The sequence below is a fragment of the Chenopodium album genome, chromosome 1 (assembly GCF_948465745.1).
Source record: "Chenopodium album chromosome 1, dcCheAlbu1.1, whole genome shotgun sequence".
NCBI lineage: Eukaryota > Viridiplantae > Streptophyta > Magnoliopsida > Caryophyllales > Amaranthaceae > Chenopodium > Chenopodium album.
This window is the reverse complement of record NC_137834.1, coordinates 63567620-63590691: the sequence shown is the minus strand read 5'-3', so window position 1 is coordinate 63590691 and position 23072 is coordinate 63567620. Positions and strand designations below refer to the sequence as shown.

The 23072-nt window shown below is 33.1% G+C and overlaps 1 protein-coding gene, 1 long non-coding RNA gene and 1 pseudogene across 2 annotated transcripts; 2 read left to right on the top strand and 1 right to left on the bottom strand.

Annotated features, from left to right (window-relative positions):
• Positions 1–2139: 2139 nt before the first annotated feature.
• Positions 2140–3807, bottom strand: LOC145634161 (uncharacterized). Its single transcript, XM_081685574.1, has 4 exons — positions 3741–3807; positions 3104–3659; positions 2809–3019; positions 2140–2247 (listed from the first exon to the last, which is right to left on the bottom strand). Exons 1-4 carry the CDS (start codon positions 3805–3807, stop codon positions 2140–2142), a joined length of 942 nt encoding a protein of 313 aa, XP_081541700.1.
• A 2683-nt stretch (positions 3808–6490) lies between these two features.
• Positions 6491–9334, top strand: LOC145595041 (uncharacterized). Its single transcript, XR_014102911.1, has 5 exons — positions 6491–6559; positions 6688–6804; positions 7364–7417; positions 8761–8940; positions 9043–9334. It is a non-coding gene; the product is annotated as an uncharacterized LOC145595041 (long non-coding RNA).
• A 1618-nt stretch (positions 9335–10952) lies between these two features.
• The window catches only part of LOC145634153 (uncharacterized), a 30040-nt pseudogene continuing 17920 nt past the window's right edge, over positions 10953–23072 (top strand).

Sequence of the window (23072 nt, the reverse complement as noted above, 5' to 3'; positions counted from 1 at the left end):
ACAAGACCCACGAACTCGGACCCACGACTAGACCCACAAACTCGGACCCACGACCAGACCAATGAAATCGAACCCACGGCCAGACGAACCCAAATCGCAAGAGGAGAGAGAAGGGGGAAGATGAACAAAATTGTAGAGTTAGGGTTTGAATTCTAGAGATTTTTCAATTGAAGGAGAGTTAGGGAGATGAATGGTTTTGATGAAGATGTATGATTTTTGGTGAAATTGATTACAATAATAAGATTCATTAGGTAAAGAGTTAAATCATATTAGTAATTTAATTAGATGTCTAAGTTGTTTAAGTAAGGGTAATATGGTCATTTTGTTGGCAAAAAGTTACTAAAAATGGAAAGAAAAAAAATTGTTGCACATAATAGATAGCAACCGAAAATGGCAAATGTTGCAAATAACCGTTAACGGAGGTAGTAAAAAAAATTACATAAAAAAAATGAGTGTGCTTCATGCGTGACTAATTAATATTTTGAGGAAGACTAAAAGCTCTTCAATAAACCATTAATCTACATTGTAAATACATATGACTCATATGAGCTTTTGAAGATTAGGCTAATTGTTCCACTTGATAAAGACTTCCTCTATAACAATTAACAAACTACGAGTATGAAATAATAGGATAAAGTAATTATGGTATTTAAAGGTAATTATAGAAATTAAAATACAGAAAAATAATAATATTCATACTTAATAAACAATATTCATACGTTATAAACAGTAGATGATTTAATAAAAATATTTCACTTAAGTTAGTAAATATGCTATAAATATATGTTGTCTAAAAAACTGCTATAAAATATATGTAATATCTATAATATTATATGGTAGAAATTGTAAAGTAGGATATGAACATTTTTTTATTCACTATACAAATTGGGATACTTTCATATAAAGTATGATATTATATTCATACTATTATTAATTCTTTATAGAAAATAAATTGTAATTATTTCATACCTTTAAAAAATGAATAACTCATGAAGATGCATGTGAGATTTGCAATCAAACTAAAATCAGTATTAGGTTCACGGTTTGTTTGTTCTTTAATGAAATAGATTAAAATTAAAACATACTTCACACATGGAACCATATTTTACAAAGTTTGTTTGTTTGTGATAGATCTACACATGGAGCCACATTTCACAAAGTTTTCAAGACTTAAGAGAAAGGCTTCTCATAGAGAAATGCCAACGACAAAAAACTAATAAATTCGGTGATTTATCATTTTACAATTAATCATTTTTTTACTTGAATTAAAAATATGTGAAACCTTATTCAAATATATATGGATGTATGTAACATAGAGATAAATCAAGGAGAATGTCTTGGAGGATCAAATTCGTTCAACATTGGGAGTAGACACCCTACGAGAGACATTCAAAATGGTTAGGTTTATCCAAATTTTTCTCAATATATTTATATATTTATATATCTTTATTAACATGATACTAACATTATTTATTCTTATCAACATTAAAATATATTTGTTTGTTTAATTGTAATAGATCAATACATGGAGCCAAAATTTAAAAAACTTGCAAGACAAAAGAGAAAAGCTATTATCATGGAAAAGCACCAACTAACAAAAGTGAACTAATGATCTTGGTAAAGTATCATTTTCCATTAAGATGTGTTTATCTTTTATTTGAATTAAAAATTTGCCAACCGGGTATATATGAAAATAGGTAACATAGAGCAAACATAATTAAAAACTTGTGTATGATCAAATTCATCCAACATTGGTTATAGAATCCCTATGAGCGACATTACAAATGGTCAGGTTTATTCACTTTGTTTTTTAAGTGTACAATATGTTTTTAATTCTTATCATCATTTAATCACACTCTACAATACTCCATATGAAAAAATAAAAAAAAAATGACCGATGCTGCAATAAAGATGTCTACACTTGATTGAAATTTTGATAACTTTTGAGCCATGTATTCAATTTTTTCCTTGAAAAAACATACTTGTACAATATAACGCATAATATTAATACTCTATAGATATTCCTTTTCCTACTAAATATTTTTCATGTATGAGAATTCAAACTAACCAATAAGCTATTCCTTATTTCTAAAAGCAAAGCATGTTCATAACCAACACAGAGGAAAGAAAATGTCCCAATTATGTGGCAATGCTCAAACCAAGACAAGGTCTGCCATTCCGACGTCGAGAACAGAAATCAATACTTATGAACAAGTATCCAAAAAGGTCAACAACAACATACCAAACCTGGACACAAATTTACATTTTGGTAAGTCGATAATTATGAACGATTAAGATGTGTTAGTTTTATGCTTTATAATTTTATAGAACTTATTCTAATAACAGGTGATATTCATTCTAATTCGACACCGGATACTATACATATTCACAATGATACTCAAGAAAATCAAGGTATGTTACTATAATTTATAAAAATAATAGAGTTTAGGTTGATTTCCCTTATGTAGATTTATTATATTGGTGCTGCTATAATTTTATCTTTTATAAGAACTTTAGTTTATAAAATTATAATGCTAATCACTAGTAGAAAAAGGCTCATTTGCGTTGCTCATTTATAGTGTATTTGTGTCGCTGATATGAGTATAGAACATCATTAACCGTTCTAATATCTTCATAACATGTAGGGCCTTTAACATAATTAAACAAAATTCTCAAATAATACTTTTCACCGCATCCTGGGGGGGCATGGTATATTCTTCCAATTGAAAACGAATTTTGCCGTTTAGCCCATATGCCTTCTTTCCACGCATATTCCGTTGGAAACTCAATGTAAGTGAGTTTTCTAACCTTTGCATCATTCTTATTACGTTCCATCCATGCTAAGAATTGAGATTTCCTTATAGTGGGTTTATTTATGACTGCATCTATAGGATCATCATCTTCAAATACTACATTTTGCTCATCAGGAAGATGAAAACTTAGTCTTTTTACGGAAGGAAATCTGTAATGCATGTCAAATCCGAAAATTCTCCATATTACTTCACATGGTGAAATATACCTGCATACAATGTATTTATGCAAATTAATAATCAGCCTATGTATAAGTTAATCAAGATAATAACAATGATTAACTTACACACACCTATAATCATAGTATGCTTGAATTTCATCAACCTTGTCACAAGACTCTTCTTCAGACCCAGAAACAATAGCGGCGATGGAATCATTTCTTTTATTTATATATTTAAATAAATACTTAATCGATCTATGTTGATTACACCATTCAATATTGATATGTGCACCATATTTTAGGATAAGTGTTGGATTGTATAGAACAACAAATATGTTGTCTAACTTTATACCATTCTTCTTAATAAATTTCCCATCATCCCGTCTTCTATAAATAGGATATCCTTCTTCATCAACACTTGTCTCTTCAACAAAGCACTTAGAAAAATGTTTTGAACACCTTCTTTCTTTCATGTATGGAGATTGTTTATTTAAAGCACCACAAAGACCGTGCATCATAGAATCTCTAACAAGCTTATATAACTTAGGTTCCTTTATTGGATCAGGGATTTCAGCACATATAACTTTATTTATATCACGAGCATTAGCAATCTTGTCCTCAGATTGTAAGAATAAAAGGATGTGAGCATGAGGCAATCCATAATTTTGGAACTCTACCGTGTATATCACTGAATCAATTTATTTGGTTATGTAGTTGCTAAATGTTAAAATTATATAAATCAATGAAGTAAAGATAAGAAAAAACTTACAAGAATTTACTGTGAAGGGAAATATCTTTTGTTTCTTAAGATCACTTATTAAGCGATCAAGTTTCATTTTAAAAAATCTACAAAGAATGTCTAGTATCCTCTGGTCTGAGTCCTCTCTTTTGAACGAATCTAGTGATTTCTGGGCACTTTGGATTGCATGTAAATGTGATAAATAAATCAGGGTATCCATACCACCTGCATATAGCCATGACATCTTGAAAATTTTGCATCATATATCTAGCACCACCAGTAAATGATGAAGGTAAGACAGTTCGTAATCCCATAGTTGATGGATCAATAACTCCTCTCAAAACTACATCAACAAGATTTTTGTACAATCCTGACCTCAATTGTTTTTGATGTGTTCGAATGTAGTTAAGTCTATCAGCCTCAATCATAGTGTAGTCATCAACCAAAAATTGCTGAAATAACTTTCTTGACATCAATAGTGTTGCAGCTTCATTAAGTCTTTCTTGTATGCGAAATGCAAAAAATTCACTCATACTCAATCTCATCCTTTTTCTCAAAGAATTACTTCCATCATCATCCCTTAACAGAATATCGACCCTATAACCATCCTCACCATATGGAAATAACAATGGGTATTGCTTTACAAGGTAAGAAGAGTGAAGCTCATTTATACGTTGAAGTACACCTAATTGCTTTTCAACAATAATAACCCTATCGATAGAGTTTCCGATATCTTTGACAATAAGTGCTATAACTTCAAATGCACTTGGCAGGTTGTAGTTCCTCCCATCAACCCCTCTCCTTCCGATGAGTTTTAATTTGACATTTTAAGAATCATTAGATTTAAAACGATCCCTTGCCATTCTAAAAGCCTTAGCAATTGGGTTGTGTTCATCAAGCATCGTTTTAAGATTGTTAAGAATAGCATCATTCAAATCATCTGAATTTCTTAGTTGACCATGCAAAAAGAGGAAAATAATAATGTTAGGATTTTGATAGTTCAATTCACATCAAATTAAATCTAATATATAAATGACGTAAATAAGTAAGTAAAGAAATAACAAACCTCATATCATGCTTTCGGTTTGAAACCTCATTATCTGTGTCATAATTGTAGAGTTGGCAGAATTTTGGAGATGAGCCTGAATTTGGTAGCAAACTTTCTCTGACCATGTAAGCGAAGGGTGTAAGGTCCATGACCTTGATTAATAGCTGAATCAATTTTTCCTCCCATTGACGTGAATGCATGCATATTATTATAAGATCTTATGTTCTCCAAGAAATTCCTACTTCTAGGGTCCTTGTTCTTTAAAAATCCACTAGGTAGTGGTGGTGGTTCTTTTAGTAAAGGTAATTTCACTTTTCCTTGCATACAACACTTTGAGTATTTAGATTTTTTGAGTTTTGATGCTTCTCTAATCTTTCCTCGTAAAAAAATATTGCACCACAAAATTGGCAAGTATAGGTCGAGTTTCCAATGTCCCAATATTTTGAGCAAACATAAAACAACGCAACATTTTTAGTAATGAATTTATTTTCTTAATAAGCTCCACAAATTACAAATAGTTGATGTATAATTAAAGTTTTTTGCAGAATCATTGGTGTTTTCTAGTAGAAAAAATTTCATTTGCGTCGCCTCTTTTGCGTCACTCGTAGAAACAAGCGAAACAAATGATATATTTTAGCTTCTTTATAAGTTATTTGCGTCGCTCATTAGCTATGAAGCGACACAAAAGCCTGATATGCTTCAGCTTTATGTTATTTGCGTCGCGTTTATTTATTAGAATGACACAAATAACAGTCTTATTTGCGTCACTCCTTTAGGGACAAGTGACGCAAATGAGTTTGTGAGTTATTTGCGTCACTTCTTTAATTAGTGAGCAACGCAAATAGTTAATTTACATTATTACATTTAAGTTATTTGCGTCACTTCTTTAATTAATGAGCGACGCAGATAAGTATAGGTTAGTAATTCTAAATTTTCTACCCATCTCGCCATTTGCTGCTGCCTCCAAATTCGATATACCCACAAAAAAATAATGTTGCTACCCATTTGTTGCTGCCTCTAACAACGGATTTCAACACAGCAATTCGACCAAACAAAAACCCCAGAAAAATAAAAAGATCGAAGCCAAAAATCTCCAATTTTCGAGCACAAAATCGAACCAAAACCCCCAGCAAAATCGAACACTAAAAACCCCATAAAAATCGAGCAACCCCCCCCCCCCAATTCGAGCAGAAGTTTGCGGTATAAACCCCCGGCAAATTCGAACCCTGCAAACCCCAGAAACATCGAAGATTTTCCAGCCAAAAACCCCCCAATTTGAGCAGAATTCGAACCTCAACCCCCAACAATTTCGAACCCTGAAAACCCCAGAAAAATTGAACATTTTTTAGCCAAAAACCCCCCAATTCGAGCAGAAATGTGAACCTAAAACCCCAACAAATTTGAACCCTTGTTTTCTATATGATTTTTGTTGATTTAATGGTTGAATTTTGCCACAATCCTAGGTTTTTTTACCCTGATTTTTAGGGTTTTGTGTTACTTTTAATTGGGTGCTCTTCAATTGTTGTTTTCATTGCAGTTATTGATTCAATCATTGAATTTTGCCTCTAATTTAGGGATATGTTCGGCTTTCTAGGGTTATTGTGATGTTTTATTATTTCTAATTGTTTGTGTTTTGGAATTGTTATTAGAAAAGCAAAACTTTACAGATTTGATAAAGAAGGAAATCAATGGAAAGAAAGGGGTACTGGTACAACGAAGTTTCTAAAGCATGAGGTTTATGGGAAAGTTCGATGCGTTATGCGGCAATCTAAAACTCTTAAGATCTGTGCTAATCATCTGAGTATGTGACTTTATTTCTATCATTTGTTAATTCTCTGGGTTTTGTTTTTTTTTTTTTTTGTATAATTATTGTGTGAAATTGCTTGAATTAATGAGTTTTTTCTATGAATGATCAATTTGTATTTGTAGTTATTGCGGGTATGATGGTTCAAGAGCATGTCGGGAATGAAAAATCTTGTATGTGGGTTGCTAGTGATTATGCTGATGGAGAGTTGAAGGAGGAGATGTTCTGCGCATCGATTGAGAGTGAGCAAATTTGCTTTAAATTAAATGCTTATTATCTGTGCTGCTAGTCCAATATTCTTGTGTTTTTGCATTTTGCCAATTAAACGAATTTTAGGGTTATCTTTGAGTTTGTTGTCCAATTTTTTTATTAATTTGGTTTTTATTGCAAATTGCTAATTAATTTTAATCTCGATATTAATCTCGAATTTTTGCTTGAAGAACCCCAAACATTGAATTTGTTGATGTGATCGTAAAATTTGCTTAATTCTTCAAGTCTAGCTATTTGTGAATTTCATTCAACCCATACAATTTGCTGAATTTCTTCATCCTTAAAGAAGGTTTTTCTCATTAATCTTTTATTTTTGCTAATTTCCCCTTTTAATTTTGCTTAATTTTTATCTACTTTGCTATAATCCATACGATTTAACGAATATTTTGGGTTTTGTCAATTTCTCATTACTATATGTTTACTTATTTCGTCAATTTCGATTCTGTTTTGCCTTATTAATCTGGTTTTTTCTTTCTATTTAATCAATAATTGAAGCTATAATTCCATTATATGTTGTCTATATACAAGCAGCAATTGAAGACCTCCCTGTCAAAAAGAAGTGGCCGAGAAAAAGACATTGATTAGGTATGTTTATTGCTTGTTTAATAATTTATGTTGTTTAATATATGAGTCAACGATTAATGTATTTGGTTGTCTATATTGAGTGCTTAATAACTTATCCCCTGCTTCGATATATTTCAGATTTTTTTTTTAATCTTTTAGTTTTATGCTTTTGATATTCACTACTTTAAATTACATTGATGTTATATGGGTAATATCGTTTGATTTTATAATGTTAGAATCTTTTTGGTTAGATGTTTAAAGACTTTTGTAGTGATTCGCATTGAATTGTAAGCAGCTATAATATACCTGTACAAAATCTGTTCATATAATTCAATTCAGGTGTCTAATAAACTTGTATCCAAGTTCTAAGGCTTAGTTGTATGGGTGGGGGGTTTTAGGGGACTGAAAAACTGAATATTATTGATAAATTTAGGCCTTTAAATAGGCTACAGCTATGTTAGCAAAACTTAGAAAACAAAGCTAAGAAATTGCATAAAACTTCAAGGAGAACAACCCTTGCAAGCAGAACATGCTTATCAGACTTTCCAGCTGTACCACTTGACAAAACCTGACTTTATTAACTGACTTTTAGATATATCCTTGTATATGAAGTCCCTGGAATTTATGGCTTATCTTTTGTTATCTGGTACAATATTGTAGAACTTTTCAAATGTGAATCTTACAGGGATCTAAGCAATATAATTTACTTCTAAGCAACACAATCTTACTAACTTCACTTATATATCTCATATGCAGCTGCATGTTTTGATGTATATTATGTAGTTTCCTATGTCTAAAATTTTGTTCTCTACTTAGGTAAAACATATTGAGTTGTAGCAATATAGCATAGTTTTGTTCTGCTTTGCTCTTGGTTCTTCCTTGTCCTGGTATAAAAAAAAACTGTATCATTGATACCACCATCGATTATTAAGGTGCAAAGTTGGCTAGATGAATGAGTAGCTATTAGATGTCATTTTTTTTGTAGTCTGTAGAATTACATGCTTTATTAATTGCTTTTGTGCAAGGTCACAACTCACATATTTATGTTCTCGCTGCTCTATTGTTGTTAGCTATTATGAATTGACGGCTTAGTCATCATGGTTCCATTGAAAATGTTAAATGTACAATAGTAGGGCAATGCTTGTAAAATTAATTACATTAGTTTGTCAATTGCTTTCCAATCAAGTGTCTGATTGGTGAGAATAGCTGCAGTTATAATCATTGAGTCTATCTTATTTATGTCTTATTGTGTGATTATATATCATGATTAGGATTATGTTCACATACTTATTTATATTTTCATTAGGTTTTTGGTCTGTATACTTGTATAGAGAACTCAAGTATATGTATTATCATATTGCCAGTATATGCTCCATGTAGATACCCTTGAGAAAGTGAGAAACATTCCAATGATGCGTTTGTAGCTGATTGTATGCCTGGTTTTCTATCACAAGAAAGAGAATCTACGTGAGTGTGGCTACTACGTCATGCGTTATATGTACGAAATACTTGAACATCATCATAGCAGTGAGGATCTTATTAAGGTATTAGTTGTCAAATATTTCATTTTTGTTTGATAAATACAATTTGATGTTAGCTACAATCTTGAATTAAAACTTCCTCTTGTATATTTGTTGTGTTGATAGGATTTTTCAAGAACTACACCGTATACCGAGGAGGAGATAAATGATATTCGAGATATTTGGGCAGAGTATTTTATATGTAATGTTGAACTTTAGATTTACACTTAGCAAATGTTGGACTCTTGATTTGGATTATAGGCTTGACATGAATGAATTTGGTTAATTGGTGTTGGGATGATGAGTATAATGTCAATGATATTGAGATGTAAACTTATTGAACAGGTTGTTAATATAATGTCGCCATTCCCAATTTTATGGGTAGGCCAAAATACAAAGGAAACTCTGCCAAAATTTACATTTGCATTCATTAAAATTGCATTTTAATTTCAATTATTGGCGTTAGCATATTACGTTATACCACTACCAAGGGAAACAGGTACTACAAACATATACAAGAAATTATTATAATTTAAAAAAATCACATCATTTGTGTCACTCATTAAACAAACAAGTGACGCAAATAACTCACTTTTGTATTGTCTAGTAAGTCATTTGCGTCACACCTATATAAACAAGTGACGCAAATAGATGTTCTTAGCAACTTCTTGTTTTTTATTTGCGTCACTTGTTTATAAAGGAGTGACGCAAATAACTCTTATTTGTGTCACTTGTTTATAAAGGAGTGACGCAAATAACTCTTATTTGCGTCGCGCCTAGGAACGACGCAAATGATTTGAAAGTCATTTGCGTCGCTCATAGAAGCGACGCAAATACACTATAAATGAGCGACGCAAATGAGCAAGTTTTAAGATCAAATTAACAAATTCAATGTTTATGGTTCTTCAAGCAAAAATTTTAAGATCAAATCGATGCGAATTGGATACAGAACATCTCCTCCTTCAACTCTCCATCAGCATAATCACTAGCAACCCACATACAAGATTTTTCATTCCTGAAATGCTCTTGAACCATCATACCCGCAATAACTACAAAAACAAATTGATCATTCATAGAAAAAACTCATTAATTCGAGCAATTTCACACAATCATTATACAAAAAAAAAAAAAAAAAAAAAACCAGAACAATTAACAAATGATAGAAATGAAGTCACATAATCAGATGATTAGCACATATCTTAAGAGTTTTAGATTGCCGCATAACTAATCGAACTTTCCCATAAACCTTATGCTTTAGAAACTTCACGATACCAGTACCCCTTTCTTTCCATTGATTTCCTTCTTTATCAAATCTGTAAAGCTTCGCTTTTCTAATAACAATTCCAAAACACAAACAATTAGAAATAATAAAACATCACAATAACCCTAGAAAGCCGAACATATCCCTAAATTAGAGGCAAAATTCAAAGATTGAATCAATAACTGCATTGAAAACAACAATTGAAGAGCACCCAATTAAGAATAACACAAAACCCTAAAAATCAGGGCAAAAAAAACCTGGGATTGTGGCAAAATTCAACCATTAAATCAACAAAAATCATAAAGAAAACAAGGGTTCAAATTTGTTGGGGTTTTAGGTTCAAATTTCTGCTTGAATTGGGAGGTTTTTGGCTAAAAAATGTTCAATTTTTTGGGGGTTTTTAGGGTTCGAAATTACTGGGGGTTGAGGTTGGAATTTCTACTCGAATTGGGGGGGTTTTTTGCTAGAAAATATTCGATTTTCTAGGGTTTGCAGGGTTCGAATTTGCTGGGTGTTTATATATCGAACTTCTGCTCGAATTGGGGGGGTTTTGCTCGATTGGTATGGGGTTTTTAGTGTTCGATTTTGCTGGGGGTTTTGGTTCGATTTTGTGCTCGAAAATGGAAGATTTTTGGCTTCGATCTTTTTATTTTTCTGGGGTTTTGGTTTGGTCGAATTGTTGTGTTGAATTCCGTTGTTAAAGGCAGCAACAAATGGGTAGCAACAGTATTTTTTTGTGGGTATATCGAATTTGGAGGCAGCAAAAAATGGCGAGATGGGTAGAAAATTTAGAATTATTTACTAACCTATACTTATCTGCGTCGCTCATTAATTAAAGAAGTGACACAAATAACTTAAATGTAATGATGTAAATTAACTATTTGCGTCGCTCACTAATTAAAAAAGTGACGCAAATAACTCACAAACTCATTTGTGTCCCTTGTCCCTGAAGGAGTGACGCAAATAAGACTGTTATTTGTGTCGTTCTAATAAATAAACGCGACGCAAATAACATAAAGCTGAAGCATATCAGGCTTTTGTGTCGCTTCATAGCTAATGAACGACGCAAATAACTTATAATGAAGCTAAAATATATCATTTGTTTCGCTTGTTTCTACGAGTGACGCAAAAGAGGCGATGCAAATGGAAGTTTTTCTGCTAGAAAACACCAATGATTCTGCAAAAAAAATTAATTATACATCAACTATTTGTAATTTGTGGAGCTTATTAAGAAAATAATTCATTACTAAAAATTTTGCGTTGTTTTATGTTTGCTCAGAATATTGGGACATTGGAAACCCGGCCTATACTTGCCAATTTTGTGGTGCAATATTTTGGTACGAGGAAAGATTAGAGAAGCATCGAAACTCAAAAAATCTAAAATACTCAAAGTGTTGTATCACTACTACAAAAATGGCCAAAGAGACCATATCAAAATGGCCAAAGAGACTACCTTAGGGGTGGTCTCTAGCTCACAAGTCTCTTTGGCCAAAGAGACCACTTTACTAAAAGTGGTCTAACTTTAAACACCTGAGACCACCTAGCTAAAATAAATGGTCTCTCTTTTTAGTTTAATAATAAATAATACAGAGGGACAAGATGTAATACCCTAAATTTTAATTCTATTTTAAATTTCGAGGACGAAACTTGTTTTAAGGAGGGTAGATTGTAATACCCAAATATTTTATGATTTTATATTATATATATTTTTTTTAACAAAAAAATAGTTAATTTTATTTATAAAAAAAAACTTTTCTAATCTCATATTTTTATTTTAGAGTTCGGAAAGGTTTAAAACCCTATTTTAATTTAAATAAGACTCTACAATTTTAAGCGTATATAAACTATTCTTAACCCGTAAAAGATATTTTTATTATTGTAAAAAAAAAAAAAAAAAAAAAAAAAAAAAAAAAAAAAAGGAGCAGCTGCTTTTCCTTTAAGGTTGTGCGCAACTTTCATGCATAAATCAATAAACCCAATTTGAGTCTTCTTTAATGTTTTGTTTTATTCTATAATCTCCACCATCATATTAATTGATTTATATGCTAATTGCATCATGAGAGAAGTTGTACAGAATTGTTTGTGGGATTAAAACCGTGAATTGCAAAGTTGTCCACCTAGTTCGTCCCTTGTATTATATATCATGTGCGATTCGTCGAAAGGTAATCACAGTTTATCAATTTGGAGATGTTTGATTGTATTATCTATTATGTGTAATCACACTATATTTTTGTGATGTTTGTATTTTCGTAATGTTATGTGTGATATGATTTATTATTTGTACTCTTTGTATATATGATTACTTATTATGGTATTATATGATTTGATTAGATTTGAGTATCGTATTATTTATTTTTGTTGTATACATTGATTGTACAATTATTGCTAGGGTTTCAATGTTGTTGTTATAGGGAGTATTGTTTTGAGATTTTAGGGTTGTTAGTGCAGAATATAATTTTTGGGTTGTGAGTTAATTATTTTTGGGTTGAGAAACAATTATTTTTGGGTGCTAATATTATTTCCCTAAGAGTTGAGATATTTTTGAATTGAATTGTTATGTTATTTGGGAACATGTGCCATTGTTGAGATTGTTTATGAATAATTATTTGATCGATGTATGAGATCAAAAGGTTGAGAATTATATTTTATTCTTGGTTTGAGGCTCGGCGTTATAGACCAGTCCTTGGCATGTTGGTAAGGAGATGATAATCATGAGTTAAGAATGAGGTACAATCTTTATTATTTATTTTTTTATGGTCCCCTACAGTGGGAATTGACCCGTATGTGGTCTGGTTTAAGGTGTTTTCTGGTTATTGAGAGTATTCAAGTTTTTATACTTGTTGGTTTTTTTCGAATTAGCCATATCCAAGGCTAGGTATAGAATAACGAGCATGACACACTTATGGGTAATATGAGTTGATTGAGTAAAGATTTGTATTATTATTCGAGGTTTATTTGACAAAGGTTATTTTCAGAGTACAATGTGTAATGTAGTTTCGAACTACATTGTTTATTTGATATATTAATGTTAATTTATTATATTATACTCTATATTCTGATATGTGGTGATTACTCAGCTTTTTGCTGACGTGTGTGTTGTTTTGTTGTGCTATTTGTGTTTGCGGCCATGTCTTTTTCTTATGGTGGCCCTGCGACGATCTATTTTGGAGTTTGTCCTTAATGGTGAGCAGTCAAGATTGTAACATGTTGATCAAGAGATGATCGTAGCTAAATGAGTTCAAGTGTTTCGATTAGTTTGTTATATCAAGTTTAATTTATTAAGTGGTATAACAGGTCACCTAGATTTATTGGGTTGTATTTATTGGGATTTGTAAGTCTTAACATTTGACAGGTTATCGAGTGTGGCGGTAATACCTCCGATTTAGGTGTATGCTTCCGCAAATTTTATTTAAAGGTCGTTTATTTTCCTTTAATTCTTGCTTATTATTAGTTAGTAAATCGGGGGTGCTACAAAATTGTATCCAGAGCCAAGTTGCTCGTGGGATTTACCCAGGGATCTTCATATCCCAGCGTGGTTTATTTAGGAATGAACCTGTTAATTAAGAGTAGGATTAAAATTAACATAGGCTAAGCCGTTTCAAGAGTATTTCTCTTTATATGCTTGTGCTTGTTATGTGTTTTTTTTTATGTGACTAGATTGAGTTGGGGGACGAACTCCTTTTTAAGGGGGATAGTATGTAATACCCCTAATATATTAGTATTCTATCTATATATTTTATACAGAAAAGTTTGATTTATTAGTTTTTCCTTTCTTTCAAATTTACAAGTTATTTATCTAAAGTTTCGGGACGAAACTTGTTTTAAGGAGGGTAGATTGTAATACCCTAAATTTTAATTCTATTTTAAGTTTCGAGGAAGAAACTTGTTTTAAGGAGGGTAGATTGTAATACCCGAATATTTTATGATTTTATATTATATTTTTTTTTTTAACAAAAAAATAGTTATTTTTATTTATTAAAAAAAACTTTTCTAATCTCATATTTTTATTTTAGAGTTCGGAAAGGTTTAAAACTTTATTTTAATTTAAATAGGACTCTACAATTTTAAGCGTATATAAACTATTCTTAACCCGTAAAAGATATTTTTATTATTATAAAAAAAAGAGCAGCTGCTTTTCCTTTTAGGTTGTGCGCAACTTTCATGCATAAATCAATAAACCCAATTTGACTCTTCTTTAATGTTTCGTTTTATTCTATAATCTCCACCATCATATTACTTGATTTACATGTTAATTGCATCATGAGAGAAGCTGTACAGAATTGTTTGTGGGATTAAAACCGTGAATTGCAAAGTTGTCCACCTAGTTCGTCCCTTGTATTATATATCATGTGCGATTTGTCGAAAGGTAATCACACTTTATCATTTTGGAGATGTTTAATTGTATTATTTATTACGTGTAATCACACTATATTTTTGAGATGTTAGTATTTTCGTAATGTTATGTGTGATATGATTTATTATTTGTACTCTTTGTATATATGATTAATTATTATGGTATTATATGATTTGATTAGATTTGAGTATCGTATTATTTATTTTTGTTGTATATATTGATTGTTCAATTATTGCTAGGGTTTTAATGTTGTTGTTATAGGGAGTATTGTTTTGAGGTTTTAGGGTTGCTAATGCAGAATATAATTTTTGGGTTGTGAGTTAATTATTTTTGGGTTGAGAAACAATTATTTTTGGGTGCTAATATTATTTCCCTAAGAGTTGAGATATTTTTGAATTGAATTGTTATGTTATTTGGGAACATAAGCCATTGTTGAGATTGTTTATGAATAATTACTTGATCGATGTATGAGATCAAAAGGTTGAGATTTATATTTTATTCTTGGTTTGAGGCTCGGCGTTATAGACAAGTCCTTTGGTTAGGAGATGATAATCATGAGTTAAGAATGAGGTACAATCTTTATTATTTATTTTTCTATGGTCCCCTATAGTGGGAATTGACCCATATGTGGTCTGGTTTAAGGTGTTTTCTGGTTATTGAGAGTATTCAAGTTTTTATACTTGTTGGTTTTTTTCGAATTACCCATGTCCAAGGCTAGGTATAGAACAAAGAGCATGACACACTTATGGGTAATATGAGTTGATTGAGTAAAGGTTTGTATTATTATTCGAGGTTTATTTGACAAAGGTTATTTTCAGAGTACAATGTGTAACGTAGTTTCGAACTACATTGTTTATTTGATATATTAATGTTAATTATTATATTATACTCTATATTCTGATATGTGGTGATTACTCTACTTTTTGCTGACGTGTGTGTTGTTTTATTGTGCTATTTGTGTTTGCGGCCATGTCTTTTTCTTATGGTGGCCCTGCGACGATCTATTTTGGAATTTGTCCTTAATGGTGAGCAGTCATGATTGTAACAGGTTGATCAAGAGATGATCGTAGCTAAAGGTGCTCAAGTGTTTCGATTAGTTTGTTATAACCAGTTTAATTTATTAAGTGGTATAACTAGCTCACCTAGATTTTTTGGGTTGTATTTATTGGGATTTGTAAGCCTTAACACTTGACAGGTTATCGAGTGTGGTGGTAATACCTCCGATTTAGGTGTATGCTTCCGCAAATTTTATTTAAAGGTCGTTTATTTTCCTTTAATTCTTGCTTATTATTAGTTAGTAAATCGGGGGTGTTACACAAGAGACCAAATGTTTTAAATAGGTGGTCTTGAGATATAAAAACTGAGACCACCTATTTTAAATGAGTGCTCTTTGGTTTTTGAATAATGAGACCACTTATTTAAAATAGGTGGTCTCTCTATGGTCGCTTTACTAAAAGAAGCACCACCACTACTTAGTGGATTTTTAAAGAACAAGGACCCTAGAAGTAGGAATTTTTTGGAGAACATAAGATCTTTTAATAATATGCATGCATTCACGTCAATGGGAGGAAAAATTGATTCAGCTATTAATAAAGGTCATGGACCTTACACCTTTCGCTTACATGGTCAGAATTATCATAGGACGGAAGTTTGCTACCAAATTCAGTCTCATCTCCAAAATTCTGCCAACTCTACAATTATGACACAAATAATGAGGTTTCAAACCGAAATCGTGGTATGAGGTTTGTTATTTCTTTACTTACTTATTTACGTCATTTATATATTAGATTCAATTTGATGTGAATTGAAATATCAAAATCCTAACATTATTATTTTCCTCTTTTTGCATGGTCAACTAAGAAATTCAGAACACAACCCAATTGCCAAGGCTTTTAGAATGGTAATGGATCGTTTTAAATCTAATGATTCTTAAAATGTCAAATTAAAACTCATCGGAAGGAGAGGGGTTGATGGGAGGAACTACAACCTGCCAAGTGCATCTGAAGTTGCAGCACTTATTGTTGAAGATATCGGAAACTCTATCGATAGGGATATTGTTGTTGAAAAGAAATCAGGTGTACTTCAACGTATAAATGAGATTCACCCTTCTTACCTTGTAAAGCAATACCCATTGTTATTTCCATATGGTGAGGATGGTTATAGGGTTGATATTCTGTTAAGGGATGATGATGGAAGTAATTCTTTCAAAAAAAGGATGAGATCGAGTATGAGAGAATTTTTTGCATTTCGGATACAAGAAAGACTTAATGAAGCTGCAACACTATTGATGTCAAGAAAGTTATTTCAGCAATTTTTGGTTGATGACTACACTATGATTGAGGCTGATACACTTAACTACATTCAAACACATCAAAAACAATTGACGTCAGGATTGTACAAAAATCTTGTTGATGCATTTTTGAGAGGAGACATTGATCCATCAACTATGGGATTACGAATTGTCTTACCTTTATCATTTACTGGTGGTTCTAGATATATGATGCAAAATTTTTAAGATGTCATGGCTATATGCAGGTGGTACGGATACCCAGATTTATTTATCACATTTACATGCAATCCAAAGTGCCCAGAAATCACTAGATTCGTTCAAAAGAGAGGACTCAGACCAGAGGATACCAGACATTCTTTGTAGAGTTTTTAAAATGAATTTTGATCGCTTAATAAGTAATCTTAAGAAACAAAAGATATTTCCCTTCACAGTAAATGCATGTAAGTTTTTTCTTATCTTTACTTCATTGATTTATATAATTTTAACATTTAGAAACTACATAACCAAATAAATTGATTCAGTGATATACATGGTAGAGTTCAAAAAACATGGACTGCCTCATGCTCACATCCTTTTATTCTTAAAATCTGAGGACAAGATTGCTAATGCTCGTGACATAAATAAAGTTATATGTGCTGAAATCCCTAATCCTATAAAGGAACCTAAGTTGTATAAGCTTGTTAGAGATTCTATGATGCACAGTCTTTGTGGTGCTTTAAATAAACAATCTCCATGCATAAAAGAAAGAAGGTGTTTAAAACATTTTTCTAAGATCTTTGTTGAAGAGACAAGTGTTGATGAAGAAGGATATCCTATTTATAGAAGACGGGATGATGGGAAATTTATTAAGAAGAATGGTATAAAGTTAGACAACAGATTTGTTGTTCCATACAATCCAACACTTATCCTAAAACATGGTGCACATATCAATATTGAATTGTGTAATCAACATAGATCGATTAAGTATTTATTTAAATACATAAATAAAGGAAATGATTCTATCGCCGCTGTTGATCCTGGGTCTAAAGTAGAGTCTTGTGACAAGGTTGATGAAATTCAAACATACTATGATTGTAGGTGTGTGTAAGTTTAGCTTGATTAAATTATACATAGGCTGATTATTAATTTGCATAAATACATTGTATGAAGGTATATTTCACCATGTGAAGAAGTATGGAGAATTTTCGGATTTGACATGCATTACAGTTTTCCTTCCGTAGAAAGACTAAGTTTTCATCTTCCCGATGAGCAAAATGTAGTATTTGAAGATGATGATCCTATAGATGCAGTCATAAGTAAACCCACTATAAGGAAACCTCAATTCTTAGCATGGATGGACCGTAATACGAATGATGCAAAGGCTAGAAAACTCACTTACATTGAGTTTCCAACGAAATATTTGTGGAAAGAAGGCATATGGGCTAAACGGCAAAATTCGTTTTCAATTGGAAGATTATACCATGTCCCCCCAGGATGCGATGAAAAGTATTATTTGAGAATTTTGTTTAATTATGTTAAAGGCCCTACATGTTATGAAGATATTAGAACGGTTAATGATGTTCTATACCCTTCTTTTAAGAAGCTTGTTATGCAAGAGGATTGTTAGATGATGACAAAGAGTACATTGATGGCATCACAGAAGCAAGTTTTTAGGGAACTGCACACTATTTAAGAAGCCTTTTTGCGATGCTATTGATGTCTGATAGTTTATCTAGACCAGAATTTGTGTGGAATACGACTTGGCATTTACTATCAGATGATATTCTTCACAAACAAAGATGTATCCTTCAAATTGATGGTAATATGCTATTTTTGTCATTTTTGAATTGGTATGAAATAGATTGAAATTAATTAGTTTAAATCTAAAAGAAGAGTTGCATGATTCAATAAAATGTTCATGCATCATATTATAGCTAACAATAATATTTTGAACTAAATTGAGTATGAGTTTACAAGAAAATTAAAACATATATAACATTTAGAAGGGGAGATACTTGAACTGGTAGGTACATTATTATGGGTATGTGTTGTACTGGTAGGTACATTATTATGGGTATGTGTTGTTTTGCACACTGTAGACACCCATTTGTGTCTCCCCAAAACCAAACCCAGTGATGAATACCTTTCGCGTCGAATCATAATCGAATGAAGTGAAAGTGTGGAAAGTTTAGTTTTGCGAAAAGTTTTAATTTCTTTTCTTTTCTCTCTGTTTTTGAAAACTTATTTTAAGAAAACAGCCAATCCAGTTTGGTTGGTCCATGATATGGGTCTAATAATAATGTAGTTGGATGGGGCTTGAAAAGACCTTTCCGACGATATATTATAAGCCCAATTCCAATGAATATTGAGGAAGTTATGACCAATTTACTGAACTGGGCCCGGTTTGAGTCTTATATGCGGCCCAATGATCTAGGGGAGGGCCTAATATGATTTATCATTCCTAATGCAATTAGGAATGGTTTTAGTCTTCTAGATTCTTCTAGAAGGTTCTTTTCATTCCTAATTCAATTAACATTGATAAATTGACTTTTGTTGACTTTTCAGAGTTTTAATTAGAATTAAAGAGCATTTTTTAGGGAAATACAATTTTATCCTCCTGTACGGCAATTTTTATCTGATTTTAAGAAAACGCGTGAATTTCCAGATCAGCGCCAAACGCCAGCTGTAGCGCCTGGCGCTAATGTTGGCGTCTGGCGCCAATAGCGAGCGTTGGCGCCAACATCGTTTTATGTGCGCCAGAACTCTGTTTTGATATTTTATCTTATTGGTTGATTTTTCTATAAATAACGTATTAAAAACTCCGTTTTCGATAACCAGTTTTCATCAACAATCATTAGTTTTCATCAACAATAACTTATTCTCATCAACAATCATCTATTCTCACCAACTGTCATCAAGATTCTCTTGATTCTCTCTCTCTTTTTCTAAACTAGCTTTTCTCAAATATAAAATTCTGCATTCATTAGATCTAGAAACACCTAGCCATATTCGAAGTTGTCTTCGCCCTAGACGTGAAAGGTTTAATTTCTGAGGGTTTGGTCCCAAATCTCTCTTTTAATTATTGTTTAATTTAATTCTTTGTTTATTATTTTCCTTGAAGTTACTAACATGTGTATTTTGTTATTAGAAAGAGGTACGAGGCATCAAAGTAAGTGCTTTCATTGTTTTTATTGATGTTATGATGTAGAAATCATGTTTAGATTGTTATTTTGATTCCTAGTATCATGTCTAGGGTAATTTTAATATCAAGTATGATCGTTATGATGCCTTTTATTTTCTTCCTAATATTTATGATTGTTAGTATCATGTTAGGGTTAAAGCTTTGATATTTATTGCTTAGTGACATGATAGGGTTTGTTATTAATCTTGTTAGTATCATGCCTAGGATCTTGCTATTATTATGCTTTAACATCATTATTTTAATTATTAATAATTGTTATTATTATGATGATTATTATTATGTTGCTTGATGATTTGATTGCTTGATCACACCTTTTATGCATGTTTAAAGGGAATTAGTACTTGTAATCACGCTTAATAAGATATTAATAATCTTGTTAGGGTTAATATGATTATAATTCAAGTGATCGCCAATAATAGATTTGTTTGTGCATTAAATTCAACCAACATAGATAAACAGGTTTAGGGTTAATCCTATTGATTGCATGTTAGTCAGAAAGCGCACATGAATACGATCAGAATAAAGTAGAGGCCTATTATTAGGGCAGGTTCAATCTCTTTTAGGTTGGATTTGTACCTTCATCCCCGAACCCTATTTGGTTCAAGACCTTATGGAGTTGACGATCTCATGGATCGTTAAGGGGTGTAACCTTCACCCTGTGAACGGTTTACAAGTTCCTAAAACTTGTTGGCGACTCTTTTGCTCTATCTTCTTTCCCTTTGGACGCCACCATACTTTAGTGTATGATCACAGTGGGGTTCAAGCTAGGGGATTAACGCTTGAAATAATTCTCTACAGTTTTTGGCGACTCCACTGGGGAGGATTTCTATTTTAATTCCTGAATTTGTTTCGGCAATGATTTAGAACGAGTGGATGAGACTCGAAACGTTCTAAGTATTTCATGTGCGTAATTTTGATTAACATTATTGTCATATGCATAAAAAAGATCTCATTGGAAAGACCATCCGTAATGAGTTAAAACATAGGATTTTACACGTAGGAAATTTGAGAAATATCTTTCACAACTAGGACCGAAATAACACTGCGCGAAACTGGAAAATTTTATCGAGCACAGAAAGCTGCTGAGGCATGTAGGAATTAGCGTCAGCAACCAGAGCATTGGCGCCAGACATTTAACTGTAGCGCCAGCGACAAGCTTGTCGCCAGGCGCTACAGCTAAAACCTAGCGCCAAGCTCTGTTTGCTGGCGCCAAATTCTTCCAATACCGAGCCAGAAATATGCGTTCTAATTTTGACAAGTTTTTCGTATTGTTTGCTCGATCCTACTTCCTGATTGAGTTTTTCTCACTTTTCTGAAACCCATATGTGTTCTACATATGGACATAACCCTCTAGGAATTCATGCTCCATCTACCTGATTGAACGCTCTGAGCAACAAAGGGTACATCCGAGAATGTTGAATTCACCAAACCATGGAAGCGAGTTTTTCTAAAACTCGCGGTGTCCCATCCACTTGTTGGGGTTTGGTGAGTCCGACTCACCGCGGAAACAAACCCAAAAACAAGACCGCACTCGCAATAAATAAAACCATAAACATAATTAAATTAATCACATGATTAAGATAAGCTAATTACCTTTGACGCGTGCTTCGCTCCAAAATGAGCTCTTACTTGAAAGCTTCAAGTCCCGCTCACACGGAGACCTCCAACGAAGTCCACCCGCACCAACAAAACCACTAGGTCCAATGTCTTGGGGTTAGCAAGACCCGACCAATAAAACCCGAGTAATTATATTGAGTTCAAAGGTTTTTACTAATTGTGATGCCTTTTCCAACTCTTACTCAAGCATCATTCCCAATGTCCATACTTGGGTATTTATAGGAAATGATGGGAGTATCATTTACTCTCCCATCAATGTGGGATAGTATGATTTTTCCATTTTATTTTAAAGCTAAAATAAAATTAATAATCAAGCTAGTAATAAATCAACAAGTGGCAAGCTCATGTGAGTGGTTAGGTGAGGACCACTTGGAGAAGGGGGGGGGGACCAAACTTGCTCCCCACTCCCTCTCCCATAACCGGCCACCTCACTCCACACACACTCAAGGACCACAAGCCACATGGCACCCACCCTTGAGCACCAAGGCAGCCAAGGTGGGCTGCCATGTGCTGCTGTCCGTGGCAGCCACGCCCAGCAGGCCTAGCACTCGCATGCGGGCTGCCAGGCACTGCTGGCCAGCAAGCCCATCATGCTTGTGGCAGCAAGCAATGGCCTAGCCATGCTGCTGCTAGCTGTGGCGAGCTGGCGCGCCTAGCGTGCTAGCTGCTGCAGCTTGTTACGGCATGGCTTGCTAGCCATTGCGCGCACAAGGCTGCGCCTAGCATGCTAGCACGCACTAGGCAGCGCCTAGCCTTGCGATGCTAGCATGGGTGCGCTAGCACGCACCAGCCAGCCTAGGCTCGGCTTGGTGCGCATGCTAGCCACCATGCTAGGCCATACGCCCTTAGCACTCGGTTTGCTTGGGCATTCCGATGCTAGGGGTATTTTTGTCTTTTGTTGATTTATTACTATTTCTCGTCTCGTCTTTCACTATTTATCGACTCGACTTCCGATGCTCGATTTCGACGCTCTAAGCTCGAATTTCCGACGTCTAAATAAATATTACTCGGTCGACTCATTAATTACTTCCGAATTAATTCGTCGTTTCGGTTTGTTGAATGTTTGGGTGTGACCCGAAGGGTTCAGTCAAGATTAAGCTGTAATATTAATTATTCATTAATATTACTGATCGGAAGCGGCCTCCACCCCGGCATTCCGATCACTTGACCTCACTGAATATATTAGCTTTCTAATAATTCTGAACCCACTAACGGAATAGTACACTTGTTCGAAGGACACCATTCCTTTCAATCTCCAACTTGTCCTTCCGGACAAGTGCGCATTTTGTGTACAACCTTTTTCCTATGTCGCTTAATGTCTCTTCATGAACTATAAGGTAAGATTTGTTTTGTCATCCTTATTATGTCCAGAAGTGTTTCTCGATTCCGAGTCCGACTGTCAATAAACAGATGATTTCTAAAATCCATCCGAGCACGGCCATGCATTTTACAG

Bases quoted from the DNA above. Each gene is read 5' to 3' on its own strand.
- LOC145634161 (XM_081685574.1), bottom strand. From the start codon at position 3,807: ATGAAACTTGATCGCTTAATAAGTGATCTTAAGAAACAAAAGATATTT. The intron at 3,020-3,103 runs GTGTGTGTAAGT...CATTGTATGCAG, and splicing joins CAAGCATACTATGATTATAG to GTATATTTCACCATGTGAAG. The intron at 2,248-2,808 runs GTTAGAAAACTC...ATTTGTGTCCAG, and splicing joins GTAATAAGAATGATGCAAAG to GTTTGGTATGTTGTTGTTGA.